The following is a 22,477-nucleotide window of genomic DNA, read 5'->3' on the forward strand; positions in this document are numbered from 1 at the left end:
AACAGCAGCCCCGGTGCAGGCAGCTGACCGAGCACAGGCAGCAGAGCCACGTCCTTTCCTCTCTTCTGCCTTCCCCACCGGCAAGACAGGAGGGCAGCGAGGGCAGCCAGGGCGCCCGGCCCGGCCCACACCACGGAGGACGCCCGTTCCCCGGCGCCTCGCCATCGGGTTTTTTGGGTCACACCCCCATTTTTGGGTAGTTGGGTCTGTTCCCCCTGTACGCTCCCAGCCCAGCCGTGCCCCGGGGCGGCTCCAGCACGGCGGCGCCGCGCTCGGCAGGGGGCAGCAGCAGCGGCGGCGGCGCCCGCACCGCCGGCGGAAAGCCGGGCCGGGCCGAAGCGGGCTGCACCCCGCCGGGGGCTGCACCGGGCGGGGGGCGGCGGGCCGGGCTAGGTGGGGGGCGCCGAAGGACCCTATGCGCTGGGCCGGGCCTCGCTGGATCCCAGCGCAGCGGGCCGCGCCGGTGCCGCCGGGCGGGACCCCCCGCTGCCTGTGCCGCCCCCCTCCCCGCCCGTCCCGGCAACGGCGGCGGCGCCCCCCGCCCGTCAGGTTATGAATGGGTGCAGCGGAAGCCCCGCCCCCCCGGACGTGACGCCCCGCCAATGGGGGCGCGGGGCTGCGTGGCTGGATGAGGTCAGCGCGGCGGTGCCGGGGCGGGGGCGGCGCGCGGGGGGCCGGGTGAGGCGGGGGTCGCAGCCCGCGGGCGGGCAGGGCAGGGCGGGCAGCGCGGGGCTCTGCGGCTCGCCGCCCGCTGCTGCCGCGGCCCGGGGGAGGCGGGGAACGGGGGAGGGGCGAAGAGGAGGAGGAGAGGGAGGAGGAGGAGAGGGAGGAGGGTCCTCGCCGCCGCCGCCGCTCCGTCCCGGGGGCCATTCAGCGGCAGCGCGGCGAGGAGCGAGCGGTGCCGGGGCCGGGCGGGGGGCGCCGGGCGATGCAGGGCTTCGTCAGGCTGCGGCGCGGTGGCCGCGGGCTGTGAGCCGGCGGGGCCGGGCTGGGCTGGGCCGGGCCGGGCCGGGCTGGGCTGGGCTGGCGGCGCGGGGAGGGGAGGGAAGGGGCGGGCGGGAGCGTGGCGGAGGAGAGGGCAGGCAGCGGCGGGAAGGCGGGAGCGGGGCTGCCCCGGTGCCCGCCCCGCGCGGGGGGCCGGCCCCTGAGTGCATGCGGGGCGCCCCGCCGGGCCGCCGCCGGCCCGCCGCCGCCGCCCGCCGCCCCTGAGAGACCGGCGGGGAGAAAGTTGCGGCGGTCGCCCACATGCGCGGCCCCGGCCGGCGGCTTGGGGAACGGCGCCGAGCGGAGGTGGGCGAAGAGAGTTTGAAGCGCTCGCCGGCGGGAAGATGGCGGAGCGGAGCTGAGAGCGGCGCCCGGCGAGCTCGGGCCGCCCCCGCCTTCCTCCGCAGCCCCCCGGACCCCCGCCGGACACATGCAGGCCAAAAAACGCTACCTGACGCTGCTCTCCGCCGGCACCTTTCTCGCGCTGCTGCTCTACCTGGGAGGCGTGCGGCTGCGGGCGGCCCGGCACCCGCCGCCCGGTAGCCGGCATGGCCCGCCCCCGCGCCCCGGCGCCGAGCGGCCCTGGCCCCGCTTCCCCGACGCCCTGCGGCCCTTCGCGCCCGCCGAGCGGCCGGGCCCCGAGGGCGGCGGCGGGCGCGTCTCCCCCCGGCAGCGGCGGGACGCCAGCGCCGGCCTCTACCGCGGGCGCCGCTGCCGCATGGAGTCCTGCTTCGACTTCGCCCAGTGCCGGAAAAACGGCTTCAAGGTCTACGTCTACCCGCAGCAGAAGGGGGAGAAGATCGCCGAGAGCTACCAGAACGTCCTGGCCGCCATCGAGGGCTCTCGCTTCTACACCTCCGACCCCGGGCAGGCCTGCCTCTTCGTCCTCAGCCTAGACACGCTGGACCGGGACCAGCTCTCCCCCCAGTACGTGCACAACCTCCGCTCCAAGGTGCAGAGCCTCCACCTGTGGAACAACGGCAGAAACCACCTGATTTTTAATTTATACTCCGGCACCTGGCCCGACTACACCGAGGATGTGGGGTTCGACATTGGCCAGGCCATGCTGGCCAAAGCCAGCATCAGTACTGAAAACTTCAGACCCAACTTTGACGTTTCTATCCCGCTCTTTTCTAAAGATCATCCTAGGACAGGAGGGGAGAAGGGATTTTTGAGGTTTAACACCATCCCTCCTCTCAGGAAGTACATGTTGGTATTCAAGGGGAAGAGGTACCTGACGGGGATAGGGTCAGACACCAGGAATGCCTTATATCACGTCCATAACGGAGAGGATGTTGTCCTCCTGACCACCTGCAAGCATGGCAAAGACTGGCAAAAGCACAAGGATTCGCGCTGCGATCGAGACAACGCTGAATACGAAAAGTAAGTGAGCGGTTCCCCTTCCCCGTGCCGGCGTCCCCCGGGGCGTGCCGGCACGCCCGGCTCCGCAGGCGGCCCTGGCCCCGGGCAGATGTGAGCAGATGTGTGCCGAGGCGCTGGCTGCGGCCGGAGGAAAGTCGGGATCTCTCCCTCGGGCGGGTCGGTCGCTCCTCCGGTGCCCCGCGAGGCTGCCGGCTGGCTCGGCGCTGCCTTGGCCGGGGAAGCCGGCTGGGAGGCGTTGAAGGGCGGCGCAGCGTCCCGCAGCGGTGGCGTTGCTCGCCCCGGGGACCGGCATCCGCGGGGCTTCACAAACGCGGCCGGCGGCGAAGATGCTGCTGGAGGATGCTCTGGCATCTGGCACTGCCCTTCGTGCCCCCACTGCCCCTAGGGGGGTGCCCCTGAGGGTGGGTGCCCTGTGCCTCCCCTGCCCCGAGACAAAGTTTGTGCGAGTCCTCAGCCCTCTTCAGTGCACGCGTGAGCCTGGCTCCCGCGGGGGGTTGGCTGCTGAGGGTGGTTACTGGGATACTCTCTCCAAAAAGCACTGCCCGGCGTCTGGCCGGTGTCCGCGTATCTCCACAGACGAGGCAGTAACTTGCCTTACCGTCTTTTTCCTCTTGGTTCAAACCGGCACAGCATCGGTAAAGAAAGGAGGAAAAAGAAATGCTGACTGTGTTCATGTCCTGTGTCTGAGTTTCTGATTTTTGCATGTGAGCGGCGGTGCGAGCACAGCGTGTGTTTCTGTGAATGCTTGGTTTCTTGGCTTTCCCCGGTTTTTATTTTTATTTGTTGGTAATGTTACTGTGTAGCCAAATTTTGTGTCGCTGTGGTGCTACCCTTGTCTTCCAGTCTGCTTTTCAGGTTTGTATATATAGCTGCCGGGAAAATCGCTTCCTGGGAATTACCTCCAGGACTGCGATGCTGACTAAGCCGTTTGCAACTGATTAGTTCATTTAAATGCCGACCACAGCTATGTTTGCTGCGGAGTAGGTGTCTATATATGAAGTTTTTTGCATGAGAATGTTTCCCGTGTAGCAGGAGTTAGACGCTGAATTAAAACAGACCAGCCGTATAGCACGGGGTTAGTAGCGTGTGGTGGAGCTGCCCTGAGTGCTGCCAACGGCTGGAGGGGTTTGCGATGCATAGAGGAACGTGGGTGGAAAAATACTCCTGGAGAGCAGTCGGGAAGAAACTACGGTGGCATTAACGCTGATCAAAATTTCCAGCTGGCTGCCTGTTTCTCCACCGAAACTAGCCACGGGGGGGTTGGGAGAGACCGGGAAGGTCAGCAACGCCGGGAAGCCTGCGTGTGCCTGGGCGAACTCTGCTCGCTCTCCGGTTACTGTAAATCTGCTGCAGAGGGGAAGAAGACAGCAGTGCAAATACTTGGTGGACTTTTAATCCCATTCACTTTCAGAAAACTGATGGGCGAGTGGTGAAATAATGCACACGTGGAAGCAATACAGCGGTGGTACCAAGTGATCAGTAGAGGTACTAAGCTAAGCTCATGTTATTCGTGACCTGGGAGTCCCTTTGGCTTGTGATCTCCTTTAGGGAATATTTTTTGGGGGGGAAGAAGGAAGACCTAACAACTGTAGCTGTGCAGGCTGTGCTGGTTTTTGGCATAGATCTCAACAATCGGAGCTAATTTATAGATAGAAAAAGTCCTAGTTATTTGCTGCGTTCTACAGCATGTGTGCTGTCAGGTTGTCATAAAAACAAATATACCTGCCTGTGGTTTGACGTGAGTAGTGCCACATTCAATTTTTTTACAGCTATGCCATTTAGTGTAATAAAAGATAGACCTCTCCCCATAAGTTCTGCCCCTCCTAAAGTGTATTTAACGTGTATTTTGTATTGAGGGGTATACATAACAACTCTCAGGGGGTACGGAAGCATTAACCTAACTGGTATGCTGTGCTATTCATACAAAAAAACATACTTGCCGCTAAAATGCGGCCGTATCTGGGATGGTGTATGGGGACTTCAACATTTGTCGCAGCAACAACCGCTGTTAAAGGCAGGAAGTAAAAAAAGATGATTACAAGAAAACAAGATTACTCCAAGAACAGAGGCAGGCTGAATCCATGGTCGGGCCACTGAGATGAACGGGCTCACTCTGGCGAACGACTGCAAATGCTGAAGCTCTTGAACCCGGCATCTTATCTGAGCGAGCGCACCTGCCAGAGCATGCTGCTGCCCCTTCGCACTCCTGCTTTGGTGCCGATGCGCAGCAAAGTATGCCATCTGCTGATCTCCCAGCACTGCGTCCTGCGGTGCCCTGCGTTCTGTCTCTCCCGTGCAAATACAGACCACAGCTCTGCTCCCTTTATAAAGTCCGACAAGGTCACATCCCGGGGGTAGCGTAGCGGCAGTCAGCCGGTTGAAATGCTTCTGTGCGGATGTGTAACCCAGATGTGAAAGCTGTCGGAGGGACTCTGCTGTTCACCCCCCCCTAAAGCAGCGTCCGATCATGAACGAGGCTGTAGTGCTTGGCAAAGAAATGTCTCTAAATACAGTTGGGCCTTGAAAACAGCATTCAGAGCTGCTCTCATGGGGCTTTTTGGGCTTGGATTTAACAATGCGTCCTCAAGGTTTTAATCAAAAAGAAGAAAAATGCATTCTACAAGATACGTATATTTGCATTTCCATATAGAGTTGGGAAAGTCGCATATCGCGCTCTTCTGTTGTGGTTTTCCCATCCTCTGCTGTGATGCTTACACTATTTCACTTCACACGAAGGACAGGAGCGGGGGTGCCCTGGCCATGGAGAGCTGGCCCCGCGGTACTGGTCCTTGCCAGGGCGAAATACGAATGATTGGCTCTAGGTAGAGGCCTTGCCAAGCTGGGTGAATTAGGTGACCAGATTTTAAAACATGATAATCTCATGTTAAAGGGTGGTGGGGTTATGTTGTGTTATGCTTGGTGCCAGTGTACATTGTAAGTTAGTTGTGATGGGGTTTCATCTATGGCGCAACATTTGGTGTTGGGTTCAAAAAAGGTCCACCTGTCCATAGAATGCGTTGTTTCCTCTCTAGGAGATTGAAAAAGCCAAGAAAGGTGACTTCTTGACCTGTGGAAAATGCATAGTGTGTCTTATTTCATTTGGAGGAAGGAGGGACGGGTGTGTGCGTGTTTGACTCTGTCTCCCTGAATTGTATTGAAAGATCCATCTGTATGTTACAACTAATTAATTTGCATACCAGTTATGCATCTCAGCTGATGCAGACTAAAATGAATTGCATTATCATGATTAGACTACTAGCAAACAGGATATAAAGGAAAACAAAGAAAAACTCTTTACGGTTTCTTTACGGAGCTCTGGACTGTCAAAGTTGGCCTTTGTCACCCAGCGCTAGGGCAGCTGGGCTTTCTGAATTCCTCCACGGTAGGATTTCAGCGTCAAGCTTTCCGTTTCACAAAGGGTTAAGCGAATAAACAGTGCTGCTGCTGAAGTTTGAAGACAGCCTCTTAAATATTTAATGACAGTCTAAATATATACATATGTACAATGTGTTTTAAACAAAGGCAGAATTCATGTACAGGCTTAACTGGTTCCAAATAATTACATTTTGGAAGGTAATATAAATGACTATGGATACCGAAAGAAATGGAAGAATGTGATGTTCTAGAAAAGCCAGATGCAGAGAAGAGATTTGCACCAAAATGGGGATCTTCCTAGGAAAGTAAATAATGTTGTCTGTGATGTATCCCCTGATCTACAACAACCCTGCCCTTGGAAGATGGAGAGAGTGATGGTATCCAAAAACATAAGGTCTTGTCAAAAGCTCATTCAAGGAGGCTTTTTGCTCATGTCTGTGCAGGATAGCTGAAGTTAATGATGGTTAAGGGGTAAACCAAATAGTGAACATGGTTGAAGAGAGTAGGATGGAGAAGGGAAAGTGAGCAAAAAATGTATTTTTTGAGAAATGTGAACTTACGGTGGAGGACAACTAATGTGGCAAGGTGTTCTTTATAGACTTAAGTTTTTTGACTAGTCAGTGCTCAAAAAGCCTGCGTGATCAAGACTGAACTGAGAAAGGCAGGCAAAACATGCAGGACCTCACGAGGTGGGACTAGTTCTGCGAGAGGAGGTTGGAGGCGTGCAGTTGAGGAGGAGCCTACAGAAGGACCTACCTGGGGCTGCTGGGTGCTGGCAGAAGAGGGAGAGAGCGACAGCACACCGCATGCTGACGCCTGTGAGACATCTCTGCAGGGCACAGACAGCATTGAGCAGGGTTGTGTGTGTACTTTTAGAGGTGAAAATATCCAGCCGAACATTTTCATTGATCCCTGGTACCCAGTAGGTTTACCTGGTGTGCGCTCTGCTGGTGGAATGTGTGTCAATCATGGCTGAACCTCCTACCCATGAAAAAGCTGACCTGAGCAAAGGTTACAGTCGTGCAATAAGCACAGAATGAGAAGAAAAGCAACTTTCTTGTTTCACTTCCCTCCCACCAGGAATAAAATATACATATAAAAAAAAGAAGTGGTAGAATTAGACACTGGGGATGACTTTGCCACTCACAAGACCGGCGCGAAAACATAAGGCTTACGCATGCCTTTCCAACATGTGATGATAATCTATACGCTGTGTATGCATGTATGTGCATGTTTTGAACAAAGGCAAAATTCTTGTATTTTCAACATACTGAGCTTTAGTGTATTATATTAAAATATAAATATAAATGCCGCACTTAATCACTTACTGAATTATTTTTGGAATTATTTAAAAGCATTCACAAGCTTTGCGGCTATTTAGGACAGGGCTGAGAAATCACCCAGGTTCAGGGTGTCTGTTGTCCGGGACATCTGAACTGAGATGGGAACCAGTCCGTGCATCTTGTATATCACCAGGCTGCTTCGGGAGCTTGGATGAAACTCAAGAACTACTGAGGGAGCTTGGGCATTTTCCCAGAATGTCTTGGCTCCTGCAGAGACCTATCCCCACCAGACTGCTTTTTTATTTTAATATCAATTTTCAAGAAACTGGAAATCTACCTGTTTTACAGTGAGTTTATTCCAAAATGCAGTAAGCAGCTAAATAACAAAGCTTTAATGTACGTCTGAGAAATATGGGATTTGCTCTATCGTGTTCTTCCTCCTGCTCTCTGTATGTATTGCAAAGTGTCCTTATGTGCCTGTCGATGCTGATTTAATGCAAGTAGTGCACTGGGGGCAGGTAGGAGCTTCCACCTGGGAGGCTCCGGGCTGATGCCTTGGCAGGAGCTGGCAGCAGGGGCGACAGGAGCATCCCTGAGCTCACGGCCAGTGGTGCAATCCTCAGTCTGGCCGTTTGCACCAGGCTCTTCCCTCTTGGAAAAGGGGTGGAAGAGAGTGGACGCGTGTGCATGAGTGTGTTTCCCCGCGCGAGCAGTGCCGAGCACCGCAGCGTGTGTGGCCAGGTGTGTAGGGTCAGGCACCAGCAGAGGAGCCCACCCTGCCCACGGGCCTTAAACCAGGCGCCCTCCTAACCTCAAGTAATTAAGTTTTCTTGTGGGGTGAGTTATTATTATAATTGCTTGCCCCAGGCTTTTCTGCATCTTTCTGTGAAGCATCTCATACGAGGTGACAAAGCATTACAGTAGATGGCTGATCTGGTCTGGAGCAGGCGTTTTCTGTATGCAGAAACATAGGTGAACACTGCTTTCACGGCCAGAGGGGCTCTGCTTTTATTTTTCCTGCTTAGGAAAGTTGTTCTAGGATAATTTATTGATAAATAATTATCACTGAAGAGACGCTTGGCGATAGAACAGAACTCAAACCAAAAAATGATCTAGTCGTCATTTTAATTTTAAGCAGAATTAATCCTGAAATGGGTAGTTTGAAGGGTTTGTTGAACCCAGATCAGAACTGAGCTAAAAGTAACGTTTCCAGCTACCCGTTTGGGCAAGACGAAGCCCTGCCATGCCCCCAGCGAGGCACCCTCAGCAAGAAGCTGCTGCAGAGCATCCCGCGGTGCCCCCGCCTCCTCGCCCTCCCTGGCTGGGCGTTTCACAGGGCAAACCCGGACTTGTGCAGGACTTCTTGTACCAGCCTAAGGTGAGCTTCACTGAAACTGCTCCTAAGGGAGAGGGATGGCTGAATTTGCGTTTCTCCTGGGGGCTTGCGTGCTGCTGCCTGCTGCTCCCTGCTGCATTGAGGGTGTTCCCAGCCGTGGACCTCTTTGCATCCGTGCAGCTCTGAAGTGGTGCATCTCCCCGGGAGGATGGGATTGAATGAGAGGAGTTTCAGCTCAAGACAAACCCGAGCGAAAAAGGCTACTGGTTTGACTCTGCTGGAAATAATCCTTTTGCCCCACATACAGCCCTGGAACAGCCCACTGGAAAGTAAACCGGCAGCCGCTTGCGGGAAAGGGAGGTAAATGAAACTGGTCGGCCCAAAGCACTTATTTACTCAACAGATGTGAATCAAGAGAATGTGCTGTAATCTGATGATTTCTGGAGTATTATCTGTGATTGTTTTCCCTTTCTGTCTGTAGGGTTTCTTTCAGAAAATCCACAGAGTTTTGTGGTCTTGGGTAAACAAACCGTTTTGCTAACCAGAGAAAAATAATCGGTAGGTACATAGATAACTGTCTGGCCTGTGAAGGGAGCTAAATGCCGTGTTCTGTGCTGCTGAGGTGACTGACTTCTCAAGGACTTGGCTATATCTAGATGATGATGCAAGATACATACTCCTGTCCCATGTCGTATGGAGATTAGTTCAGCATGTGGGAATGTGTGAGTATAACTTCAGGTTATATTTAAGGTTCTGCAGCTTTCCACATTGCCAAGTATTTTGGGACGTATAGGTTTCAAAACCTTCTCATGGTTTACACGGAGCAGCAGATTTGTTCCTCCTTTTCTGTTCATCCAGCTATGCTGTGCTTTTACATAAGGTTTTGTGTTGCTCTTTTGAAATCCAAATTTCAGGAGAAAACAGGACATATATCATCACTGTCTTGCCCTCAATTTAGGAACCTCCTCAGTTAAGCGGAGGGAGCATCAATGCTACGTAATGCTGATACAACTCATCCCCACATCTCTGGAGCAGGCAGGGAGGGAGCTGGGGCAGGAGGGGCCTGCGGCACCGGGCATGCACAGGGGCGATTAAAGATCCAGGCCAGAGGATGGTGGGAGTCATTATTCTTTCCACTTACGGTGCAAATTAGAACAGTGCATTGGAAGAAAGCGAAGAGCATGCTTAGAGCAGTCCCCGTCCTGGTATCGCAGCGCAGGTGCCACGGGGCCTGGGAGGTGGTTTGGAGGCTGAGAGATGGGAGATCAGCATGCTGCAGTGGTGCAGGAGAAACTAGTTTAAGGAATCAATTCCAAAGGAGAACAAAAGAAAGGAGATTCGTTTCACATGAGAAGAGGGAAGTAATGCTTTAAGAAATAAAGGCCCTATCTCAGCAAAAAGCTGTGCCTAACTGCTTTGCTGGGAAAGAACTGGTGTAAGTGCTGCCAGGCTGATGGCTTTCCAAATGCAGTCCGACTTCCTAAAATGTTATCGTTTCTTAGAATAAGAAAACATAACTTTAAGCCAGTCGGGAGGGTTAGGCCTCCTCAATAACCAGAGAAAGAAGATGCTATTTTCTTCAAATATCTTGATTTTTTCCTGCTCGTCTCTCCCACCACCTCTCGCTGAGATTTAACAGTTTTTCCGGTGGTGTAGTGCTGTCTCCTTGGCAAGGATGCAGATTGGGTGCTAAGCGGGTGTTCCCTGAAAGGTGGTAGAGCTGGGGTGTTTGTGTTGGCTAAATCAGGCTCCATTTCATATTCCAGTCAGACGGACCTCTCCGCACTCCTGCAGTCGCTGGGTGAAGTGTGGTGCTGGCAGGGCTGTCGCAGGAGCTCCTGCCTGTAGCACACGTGGTCTCGGGCCTGCAGTCCGACGGACAGGATTGCCGCTGGCCACCGTGGTCACGTTTCCATATGCCTTCAAAATGGGGAGGAACACTTTGCTTTCCCTAAGCATTTTGGGGGAGGGGTTACTTTAGTGCTTTGTAATGTTTTAGAGAAAGTGCTATGTAAAACTGAAATATTATTCATTCATGTTTTCTGTATCCCCTTCACAGGAAGCATCAGTGAGCGTAGGTCTGAATTGTGACTTTCTGATAAAAGGTGATAGCCGTCAGAAGCAGCATAAAGCAGCTCTTCTCTGTGTGTATGGGGGGGAAATCCCCACAAAAGCTTTTTTGGGGTTTGACACTTGTCCTAGGTCAAGATACGTGGTCGCGTTTGGTATATGACCCTTTTAACTCTCCTTGCTTCACTCAGGTGCTACCAAAGGCGTCACTTTTCCAGGCGCTGAAGTGCTGCCGTTTCTGATCGCTCCTCCAAGGGCTCTCGCGGTGCAGTTAGCAAATTCAGTAAAGCTCTTCTGCCTTAAATTGACTTTTTTCCCTGTGATGCTTTCTAGTCCAGAAATACATGAAAACGAAATAATTCCCGGGTTCCTAAGTGAATTTCCCGTTCGTTCACTTTTTTCCCTCTAATATACTCTTTGTGTTTGTGAATGAAACAGAATTAGGGCTAATTTAGTTGATTGGCTGCAAAACAAAAGTATTCAATACTAAGAATAGGAAATGAGAAGGCCTTTCTGAAATGTAACTTCTTTGCATAATTGTAATAGATTATAATTATACAGTCGGGTGTTTAGCAGTGGATTTGCTGTAAACACGGTCATGGGAAATGTCTCGTCGCTCACTTGTGTTGGTTCGAGTCCCGGTGTGGTCCCGTCGATGGCAGTACTGGCACCTCTAACGACATCTTGTCTTTGAGCAGGATGGTGTCTTACAGAAAATGCTATCTCCAGTTCCCTTCCCAGCTCCTCCCACAAAATTACCGCTAGTCGATATGGCCATGTCAGACTGTTGACACAAATCAATATGATCAATCATTCTTCAGCCCCTAAACAAAATTGAGAGCGTGATGCTGACGGGCTGCGTGTAGCAATACTGGCAGCGATTCCTAAATGGAAAATGCATACTGTAACATTTGCAAAGTGTGCATGGGGAACCTTGTCCGAAGCTGTGAAAAGGAGCATGGTATGAATCGTTTCCTACAACTGCAGTATGCGTTATGACTCCTACAGCCGTCAGGCTGATGGAGAACATCACCTGCCCAACAGCAGTGCTGGAGAGGGGCGAGCGTGGCAGAGTTTGGTTAGGAATCCTGATTTTCTTCATTCTCCTAGATGATCTTGACTTCTGATACTGTTGCCCCATGAGTAATTGCAGACATTTTATCGCAATACTGGAATTTCCTGGTGCAATCAGGTGGTTCAGTGTGTAACTGCTAGAAAGCCCATCCAAATTGTAGTTGCTGTAGTCTGCAAGAATAAAATCAGAGTCTGCTTCTAAAAATCAGAACCTTTATCTGAAGGGAAGAACAAATCTTTGTTTATAATGTCTGCATTTGTATCTCTGAAGGTTTGTTTGGGTGTGTCTGCTCATAGACTCAATCAGCTGCTTCAGGAAGATAAACACATAAATGTTTCATCTCCTTGGTTTGCCACCAACCATTGTGCTGGGTGCTAGCAGATTTTTCTTTTAATTAAATATAAATTATCTAATCCTAATGGGAAACATAATTATAGGATTTATTTTTTAATACTGTGATTTCAGAATTACTTTGTAAAGAAGAGTAACATTTCCCCCTTAAGGGCTGTTTAAAAACGAGCAAACAGAATAAAAAAACAAAGTACACTTTGCTAAAAGTAATAAATCTCAGACAAGAAGCAAAAAAAAAGCATCTGATATGTTGGAGCTGCAATAAAGCTGAAAATTAATGATCAGTAAGTTGGTGCTGCAAGAGTGAATGCATTATGGATTTGAGGAGATGCCTATAGCTTATTAAATGTCAGCAAATTTTAGCATAAGCAGTAGAAAACCCTGATCAGAAAATGTAAAACGGTGCAACCTGCAGTTGGAAGATCCAGTGCCACAAAGGATGTGGGAACCATGTGTACGGTTGAAACGTAAGAAAGTGCTTTGCAAGATCAGGATCTGAAATTGCATGCTAAACTCCTTTAGTTTCTGATCAGAGGGATTTAAATGTTTCAGTAAGGCATGACTGTAGTCTCAGGGAGGGATTTATTGTACTGTAAAACCTTTGCATGAGTCGGTATGTATGACTGTTAAAAATAATTTAAAACAAATAACATCCCTTCGCCCTCCCACTCTCTCACGCTTTTTTCCCTAAACCTGAAAGGTAAGGCTACTACTTGAATTGTAATGGAATAATATATCAAGTGAGTGATCACATCAGGCATGGACACTTACCAAATCACAGCGAGATAACTGTGAATAACTCTCTAGTTTCAACAATTTGCATGGCCATTAACAATTGATGGGTTTCCCTTAGAACCGCATTATCTATGGCAGCGGGATCTATTCCTGCGCACCGCTCCTGCATACTAAGTGCCAAAGAAATTCTCAGAAGTGAGGGTAATAAAAAAACTGATGGCAGCAAGGTGAATGAAACAGGTAGGAATTTCAAGGTGACATTTTTTGGAAGGTGGGGAAGTATTTCAGGCAATCATGCATTTTCATAACTGATATCTCCCCCTTCCCTGCCTATTTTTTTAACTACAGTTCTGCAAGTTTCAATTCAGGCTGGTGTTAGGTTTCCTTTCACTGCTTGGCGTCATCTTGCGTTTGATGGTCGGTCTGGCATGTGGATCATTTAAGCAAGATTTTAAAATACGTTTTGTTTTAGTTTTGGATTGGACACGTGTCTTGAGGAGCTTTTATGCATATTCGACAAAAGATAAAACCGGTGCTAAACTTAGCAGTCCTAGATTGCTGGGTGGCTCTTTCATGGGAGTGATTTCAAGCAGGTGTCGAAGATGTGCTTTCCTTATGAGAATCATGCCACCATTTTAATAAACGCGTGACACATCCCTTATTTCTAGCGCTTTCATCTTTGGCTGACGGCTTGTCAGATCTTTCCAGATTCCTCCATCAAGTTGACTTTTCCAGCCCCAAATCTTTTCTCTGTCTCTCTTTTTATTTCTCTTTCTCGCCCTCTTCCCTCTCCCCCTTTCTTTTTACGGTGCTGCTGTTGTGGCAAGATTAAAGCGACGGAGTGAAGCAGTGGCGGGGAAAGCTCGGATAATCAAAGTACGGGAGCGGCTGGAGCTGCGTGAAGGCGGGTGGGTGACACATCAAAGCCGGTGGGTGCGGGCGCTCCCTGCTCTCGCCTCTCATCGCAAATGACCCCCCTGCCGTAAACAGAGTTCCTGGGGTTAATTTGTGAGCTCAGACGTACACAAATGCAATTGCTTTTCTACACCCTTCCCAAAACTTAACTGCAGAGAACGGTAATAAAGCCTTAGCTTTGTTCCTTGGAAGATGGCTTCTGTAGACGTGGCGTGTTAGGAAATAAGCACCGGAGTTGCTGATAGCGGGGGGTGGTCGTTCACCTTCAGCTAAGAACAGCCCAGCACCTTGTTGTCCTGCCCGTCCATCAGTGCCGTTTCTGGGTTGCTGTGGGTAGGGTGAGGAGAACGGCGGATCTGAGCAGTGCCTGGTTCCCCCGAGGCCCAGCGTGCCCTGTCTGGCCTGGGCAGGCAGCCGCCCCTCGCCCGGCCCCACGCAGCTGCTGCGCCCCGGGCTCTGCGTCCCGTGCGAGGGCTTCAGGTGCCCTCAGCTCAGGGGAGGCCCCGAATCCCCACTCATCTCTGAACTCCTGTGCACGTCTCTTGCCGTGGAGCTAACGTGGGGCTGGCTATTTTCTCAGCTGCCGCCTCTGCCCGCGTTGCCCTCTCCCAAACCCTGCGTTGTCTTTGCTGTGGAGCTCGGAGGTTGAGCACCCCGCGGTCTGGACGGACTCTTGCTCTATGTTCGTGCAAGGGGATCCTGGTCCTTGACTTAACTGTTTGCTCTGAAGGTGTCAAAAAATCATTGCGCTTTGCACCTGCCATCTTTCGCAGGACTGTTCCTCACTGCCCCCAGCCTGCTGGTGTCTGTTTTGGTTGCTGCTGCCGAGAACCAAAATAACCGGCGGAGCCCCTAGGACACGGGTCTCTTGGCTTTGTGCACCGAAACATCAGCGAGCTGCAGCGAAAACAGTTTTTCAGCTTTTGTTCTGTTAGCTATTTCTGGCAGCCTGTGATAATAGTCCTTTCTAGCAAAAAGGTTTTTTGCTCCTCTTTAATTTTTAATGAAGATTTTTTCTGACACAGGTCATAGTAAAATAATTAATGGTGAGATCGTCTGCGTTGTTTGGGTATAGAACTGGAGATCTAAGGATTTAGAGAGATTGGTGTGATCGCAGGTTGCCCTGCTGGTATGGTTACTGGTTATAGCAATAGTTCTTATTTACTTTAACTTCAGTCTCAGGGTAACCATGTTTCACAATAATCAATGCACTGATTACTATAATTGCATTTTGTGGTACTGTGGTCCTATAATTAACTGACTGGACTAATAAAGTGTGGAATCTAATGAATATTTGTAAACAAACTTCATTAGGAAGTAGGTTGAGAATATGCAGTGGCGGAGGATAATAGAGGAGACCTGTCCTCAATTTCAATAATTATGGTAGATGGAAAACTGGAAATGAACAGCAAAGCATGGAAACCATCCCACTGCTACTTACTTTGAGTTTACTGCTGCACCGTGTCTTTAAAATCTCTCTTTTAAAAAAATGTTTCTAGAAAAAGGCTCCCCACTGCAATGAGATCCTGCGTACACAATTTCAGTTTCTTTTGCAGAACATTAAAGCATTATCAGGCATGATGTTGAAAACCGGATTTACAACGTAGGGCTTATATCTGCCTTGAGTAAGAAGTGTCTATTGTCACCCCGTGATTGGATCTTAATGCAATTAAAATGAAAAAGGAAACCACCATTGAAAATGGGAAATAGATTTCCTAGTGGTGCCTCTGGGGCAGTGGATGGCTGACATCTGGCTGTTGCTGGAAAGTTGGCTGTGTTTTACTGTCCTTGAGGAACTGTGTCCCATTCTTGCTGTTGTACTGGGCATGCTTTGCGTGCCTCTCTCTGGTTGTGTCCCCGTGTTTCAGATGCGTGTTCCTCGTCTCAGGTGTGGGGTCTGGTCCTGCACACTCTGTCAGGCCATTTGGGAGCATGTTGTAGGAGTCTGGCAAGTTAACAGTTGAACGATCCAGCCCATTTTGGATGGTTGCTCTATTTTAAGGTTGCCAGAAATCCCTTTACACCTCCTTGCCTTCTCTGCTCTCTTCCCCCATCTTTAAGCTACTTGACTCTTAATTACAGATTTTCCTGGCTGAGTCAATGTGTGTCTCTTTTACAGAAGTAGCATTAAATCCTACTGCCTCGCCCCTCTTTTTTTAAGCTTTTGGTTATCTGCAAAGTTTGGTATTAATTTTTCAGGGAAACAATGTATGTAAGGAGACTTGCTCAAAGAGCACCAGCCCTGAGCAATGGGCTCGTGAGTGGCTGCTCTTGCAGCAGGAGCTCGGATGGGGAGAGAGTCTTTCAGCACCTACAGTTCATGCATTTGCTTCCTACCTGCTGGTTTCAAACGGTATTAATTTTTATACATTTATGGTGTTTAATTAAAAGCAGGGCTGCTTACAGCAGTGCTCGCAGAGATTCCTCCTCCTCCCCGCCCCAAATGCAACAAATAGGCATCTGGTATTTGTTTTGTATAACACAATCCTCATAAAATGAAGAGTAATAAAACATAATTATCTGTAAAGGCTTGTTTTATAAGCCTAAGAATGAGCTCGTTTCTGCTTTGTTTTGGTCTATTTGTAAGATAAAGGATGTCTTTGTATGGTTTTAGCCCGTCTTCAAATCAGTAGAGAACCCGTGGTTACAGTGTTTCAAGGTGCGTAAGGCAGTGTGGGTGCACGCGCAGGACGGCACCGGTGGATCTCCAGGGGTGCGGAAGAGCCTTTTTGTGTTCCCTTTGGAAAATTTTCCCTTGCAAACAATGGGTTTTATTTGAAAGCTTTAGTAAAGTACAAGGGAGAAAAATCTGTGGGCTACACGAACAAGGGCAGCGTTTCTGAGCTGTGGGACTTAAGTTGGGTTTGAGGCCTTTCTGCTTATCCTTGTCAGCATAAAGCACAATGACATACATCCACGTTTGTGCTTGGATGTGTGTGAGGACTATTTGATTTGGCCCTTGTTGCTTTTCTGACAGACCTTAACTGCTGCTGTATCTTCATCTCTTTGGAGCATTGCTGGCTTGGTCCACTTCCAGACCGGTCATCGGGACTCCCAGTGATGGACTGAGCAGTTTTGAACAGCTAATTACACTCATTTCACCTTAGATTTGCTGTTTGCTATTTGCTTGTAGGGCAGTATGCCTTTTTTCTTCCCTTCAGCTTGTTCCAACCCTGCAAAAGCCCTCCCTGCCACCATGTGCTAGCAGGTTTTTTTGGGGGGAAAAACTTGAACTAGATCATTTAAACCAATTAGATATTAAAATGAGATGTGCAAATGGCTTATGGCTGTTCTAAAGGTAAGGTGTGAAAACCAAATCCTTTTAGAAAACTCACGGTCTAAGCCAATTGTTTGTTTGTTTTTCTTTAAAATAGTAGCAAGCAAAAATCCACTTTTTTGTAATGAAAACAAAAAGCTGTGGGGCTGTAAGGCACCTTCAACTCCGGCATGCTTTGGAATATGTTTGCTTTGACCCTCTTCTTCTTTGCACAATTAATTAAAGTGCTAGAAGAGGAAATACAGCTTTGCTCAGCTTTTATGTGAATTATAGCCTTCTCAAAAGCAGATATGACTTAGGTATTGCTTTCTCTCTGCAAGGCGAGCCTTGTAATTTTGAATCTTGATTAGCAGCTGCTTTTGTTCTTCCGCGAATCTCGGAAACAATGGGGCTGGAAGCATGTAACAAATTGCCAAACGATACTCTTGCAAAGAGAGAAATCTCCCCCTCTTGAAGTGCCTCACTCCCTGCATTTTTCGTTCTGCAAAGAGGCTGCGGTGATGCAGCCCCGGGCGCGGCAACCCGCTATGGGGGCTAGGAGATGCTCCCCCAGCAAGCCCGGCTTCCTGGGCAGCAGTGGCACCCAGGCACAGCCACGTGCTGAGCTGCCACTGCCCTGTGTTGGAGTCATTTCCTCGAAATACATTTTCTTTGAAATATATTTTTCTTGTCATCTTATCTGGGGATACTAGTGTAATATGTGGGTTGCTGGCTTTAGCTGTTTAACAGCACTGTTGTGGCTGCTTGGGGTCTTTAGCCAGCGGATGGCCAGCAGCAGGTAGGGTATTAGGAGGCACCCGGCTGCCTTATGTGAGCTTATATTATTTTCCATGGCCAGAAGTCTTTGATCTCTTCGAATAGAAGCCTGCCCTCCTCCAGAGAAGCAGAGGATGGGTGCCAGATTGCAGGCTGATGTGTAAATGTGTCCTTTTGCAGCGAAGTCTCGTGTCACACGTGAGCTAAATGTGCCATGTATGTCAGAGACTGCAGAGTCCAGTTACAAGTCAAATGGTCCGAGATATTTGACACCCCCCACACTATATAATATTCCACTTAGTTCTTCATGCAAGGTCTGGAATGCATCTTTCTTTGTTATTTTTTTTTTGTGGGGTATTGCTTCTCCTGTGTAGAGTTGGGAGATACCTCCCTGGAAAGTCTACTGGTCCTTAATTAATTAATGTCTGCAAAATGTTCCAAGACCAGTGTTGCTTTGCATTCACAACAACAGAATTGTATTTAAAAGTTTGGGTAGCTTCTGGTTCAGCCTCTTCATGTCTCCAGAATAAATGGGTTGCATTTTACCAGTGTAAATGGTGGGCTGGGGGGGTGGGGAACAAGCCATTAGCTTCAGTCGTGCTATCAGTATGACGTGGACTCGTTATTTGTTCTCTTTCCTATTGTGTGCAGAGTGGTAGCATTGGGTGCATTTTCTTTTAAATGTGACATAAAGTGAAATCCTGTTATTTGCACACATTCTGTGGCACTTGTCTTCAAAGTATCTAGGCAACCTTTATGTAGATGACACTTTTAACTCTTCCATCATGATGAGTGTGGTCCTGTGAAGAGAAGTAGGGTGAAAAAGGGAGGGAAGAAAGAACTGGCTTGAACTCACATTGGGCAGCTTGAGTCACTTGTGAGACTCTTTATAGGAAGTACAATACACTGAAGATCTCTGCTCCCATACACTTAAACCCTCTGCTTCAAACTATTCCATGTTTTTCCTTTGAGCTTGGGCAGGTAGGGAGATCTACTGGAGCTGACGGTAGAGCTGCCAGTAAAGGGGGATTTCAGGGCTTCTACAGTCCGGCACCAAGCGGTGGACGTCCTTTCGTCGTTCTCCACTCCAGGCTCAGGAGGATAAGTCCTCCAAAACATCTGCAGCTGCAGCCCTGGAGGTATGTGTGTTCAGAAAGCTTTTGAGTTCAGCTGTGCTTCCCAGAAAACAAGAGCTGAATGGGAGGCTCGAAAGACTTGAAGAGGAAGCCACCATTGCTCTGTTAGTTTCCTTTCAAGCCCCAGAAGGAAGAAGTAAAGATTACTCAGAGGAGATACTTTGCGTAAAGGTGTGTCTGTGGGGTTAGGTGTGACCATGACCCATCAACAGTTCAGATGGAGCAGGCATCACGACTGCAGCTGTGTGATCTCTGATGGGGAATTGGTCTCTAAAGCCAAAGCCACTCAAATATGCTGCACAGGGAGCGATGTGCCCCAGATTTTGTGGCAAGCTGGGTGTCTTCTCTTAGAGCAGTTCTGGCTTTGTTAGATCAAGCAGGCATCCTCCAGGTGGGAGGCAATGCCGATGTAAATGCCACACCACATGCTGTGGCTGGTTTGACAGAAATGTGATTTGTGTCCTCATGCTTAATACTAATCGAATTGGGGCTGCCAGGTGATTGGCAGTGTGCACATTGGTATTAAGGAGCATGTCGGTGCTGTAGGTCAGTGTAGTTGGCCTGCGGTTTGATCAGAAAACTCATACTTCTTTGCATAATCCTGTTCAGCTGTGGTTTGACAGCAGTGGGGCTTGGTTATCTCGTTATCATCCCTCGAGGTTGGGGCCAGCCTCATGTCCCTGGCGCATGGTGCAGGGTGGACGGTTACTGCTCCTCCTGCATTGGCACTGACACTACTCTGATCCCACAGCTGGGATCTTGTGCCAGCTCCATGAGCTCAGCTGGCTCCCTGCCATGGGGCGATGTGTCTGGATTAACTCCAATGAGTGCAAGGAAGAAGGTGAGAATGTTTGGATGGGGCAGTTGTGGAGGACAGGGGGCATTACCTGGGTATCCCCAACCAGTTAAGGCTGTTGTGGGTCTGTCATCCAGGTGTAGTGGGGCTGGACCTTGGTCTCCAGCAGAAGAGAGAAAGTTTTAGGAAAAATCCTTAGTGTTGATGAGCAGGTGCAGCCAGGATCAATTGCCTGCATACCTTAGGATCAATTAATTGCAATTAATTTAGCTTCACTTATAGCTTTTTACTTTAAATCTTCGGGCAAAACCCATTGCAAAGGAAAGAAAAGCTGTTTCCCCCCCTCCCCCCCCTTCCTCTCTATTGCTTTTATATAGATAAGCCTCTGCCTATTACTGGAGTCCTCTTTTAATGGCAGAGTTCAAACGTGACCAGACATTCCCTGCTGCCTCGAAACACCCTGGTTGTGTGATCTACGTGGACATGACTGATGTTTGTGTAACTCAGAACATCAAGCCCTGCATTTTCTTTAATTAGCCCATGGCTTTCTTATGAAAACAGAACCAAACAACACCCCAGCCCCCCAACACGCAGCATACACAAATCTCGCTTTGGCCCCCTTGCCCTGGCCTGGTGCTTTTCACTACTTGATGTGTTCCCCATCCAACTCTAAAAGGACGGGACGTTGGGAGGACCCAGAAGATGGGGACTGTGGTTTGGGGAGATAAAATGTTGGGTGTCTGTAATTTACATTTGCTGGGAGGTGATTCCCTTGGGCTCTCGTTGCATTCATGGTGTCAGCCCAAATATCCGTGACTGCGACGGCATCTTCCCACACGCAGTTGGGCTGGCCCAAATGAGGCGGCCGAGCGGGCGACGGGAGGCACCGTACGCCATAGTCGCCCCAAGCGCTGGGTGTTGGGAGATGGCGGCCGCAGGCAGCTCACCGAGGCTGCCTGGAAAGCCGGTGCAGAACAGAAAATGAAGCTCATGTTTCTCAGTCTCCCATTGCTGGATCCCCTTCCCCATCCTCCTGTCGCCCCTCTGGTCTTTATCAATAGCTGAGCCTGAGTGTCTGGCAATAGCAGGGCAGTGAGTGTAGCTGTTTCTTAGGGAACGCTGAAAGGGGAAAGTTGGGAATGGCCTAGACAAATGTTTAAAGTGTGGGGAGGAAGAAACCAGATTTCTGTGTTTGAATGCTTTGGACGGTAAATGAAGGCTTCCTGTCGCAAGGCAAGACAACTGTGTTTGTAGCCAGAGGTTGGTTTGGGTTTTTTTTCCTGCTGTGCAGAACAGTGTGATTCCGTGTGAGACTTGCGGGGGCAACGGGGAGGAATCGCATGCACTAAACCGAAAATCATACTGTAATTGGATACGGTGCATGGTGTTGCCAGTAATGTATACATAGAGACTCCATCACTCAGCTCTTCGGTGGAAGACAGGTCTTCTATATTTATCAAGTTTTGCTATTTTTGTAACATGCCATGTTACACTTGTTAAAAAAAAAAAATCCATATTGGTTCCTAAGTATTATTGTTGCCTCATTCTGGGATCAATTGTACCAGACCTTTCTCATTGACTCTGACCTCACTGCGTTTAAATAGCTGGAAATTACAAGTATTTCTTGTCTACTGGAGCATAGAAGCAGTGACATCCGAGTTTCTGTTGATGGCCTCCTTTTCTATAGGATTGCTTTCCTCTGCTTGGAGGAGGTTCTCCATTTCCTGCTGAAGCCAACAGGAGCAGCTACCACTATGGGTTCCCTATAGGACCAGGACGAGAGTCTGCAAGGCGGACTTGCTAGCAGAGGCAGCAGGCAGCTCCTCAGCGCGCTGTGCAGCTTGACTGATTGCAGGGAAGCTGGCAGGGTCAATTAGCAGAATAATAAGCCTTTGGAGCCTGAAGAAATATATATACTTTCAAAAATGCACTTTTTTAAAATAGTACCTACCTCGTAAAAGGGTGAAAATAGTTTTTACTGTCTTAGATGTAGCAAAAAAAGAAAAACCAGTCTGCTGTGCTGTGCAGTGTAGTAAGCAGAGCTGAGGGTGTTTTCTCCAGCTCCGTTTCAGTTGAGCAATTTTGCTGTACATTAGCTTGTTTGTCTGCAAGATGGAATTACTGAATTTTTAGAAGTGCTTCATGACCCTCAGATTAAAGGTATCCCATAAAGTGACTTCTGTTCCGGGGTTCGGGTTAGCTTTTGGCAATATTTTATGTGTATATGAAGCTGTGCTCCTGCATGCGGAAAAAATAGCATGGGATATTTCCGATTTCTTTTTTCAATTGAGGTTTTGTCTTTCTAAGGCTACGTCCAGAGCCATTCACAAGTAGCCCTCGTGGTTACTTAGGAAATGGTGAAGGTCTAGATTTTTTTTATGGGCTTTACACTTCCAGGCACACTGGTTATTTCAAGTTAAGGGACTTAACAGTAAGACAGGGGGAAGTCTTATTATTGATAGTCCAGCTGTATATATAATCTTGACTTCATTTCTCTACTACAAAAAGGCTAAAACCACCATCTTGGACCTCATGATTAATGACAGATTTGCCTGTAATGAGGATACTACTGGTAAGTATCCCCGTGCAGTGATATTTCTTTATTTGACCTCATGTCCGTGGGTTGGTCATGAAAGCTGAGATGGATATTGACTCCTCTAATCTTGACTATATGCTTAATTACAGGGCAGTAAGAGTCAAGCGGATAGCATTTCGGGTAGTTGGTGTGGAGAATAAAGCGACGTGGTAAACTGAGCCCTGGTAGTTCACTTGGGACAGTGTGGTGGGTTGTTATTACATTATGGTGGGAGAAGCTGCCAAGCGAATACTACTGTACAATTAAGTGGGACTGTTAACGGCATGACTGAGCCAATTCATTAATGACAACGCTGTATCCTTGTATCTGCTTTCCCTTACAACTGCTGGGTGAGGATACTCAGGGGAAACAAGACCAGTGAGAAGAAGGGAGAAGGAAAGGAGACTCCAAAGATCTGGTGCAGATGCAG

The 22,477-nt window shown here is 49.3% G+C and overlaps 1 protein-coding gene across 1 annotated transcript in view; it reads left to right on the forward strand.

Annotated features, from left to right (window-relative positions):
* Positions 1-1,311: 1,311 nt before the first annotated feature.
* EXT1 (exostosin glycosyltransferase 1) overlaps positions 1,312-22,477 on the forward strand; it is a 181,979-nt gene continuing 160,813 nt past the window's right edge. The window contains exon 1 of the mRNA XM_075141248.1: positions 1,312-2,367. Coding sequence (XP_074997349.1) covers positions 1,415-2,367 — 953 coding nt within the window. The 5' untranslated portion in view covers positions 1,312-1,414. The remainder of the gene's footprint in view (positions 2,368-22,477) is intronic.

Source organism: Calonectris borealis, chromosome 2 (assembly GCF_964195595.1).
Source record: "Calonectris borealis chromosome 2, bCalBor7.hap1.2, whole genome shotgun sequence".
Taxonomy (NCBI): domain Eukaryota; kingdom Metazoa; phylum Chordata; class Aves; order Procellariiformes; family Procellariidae; genus Calonectris; species Calonectris borealis.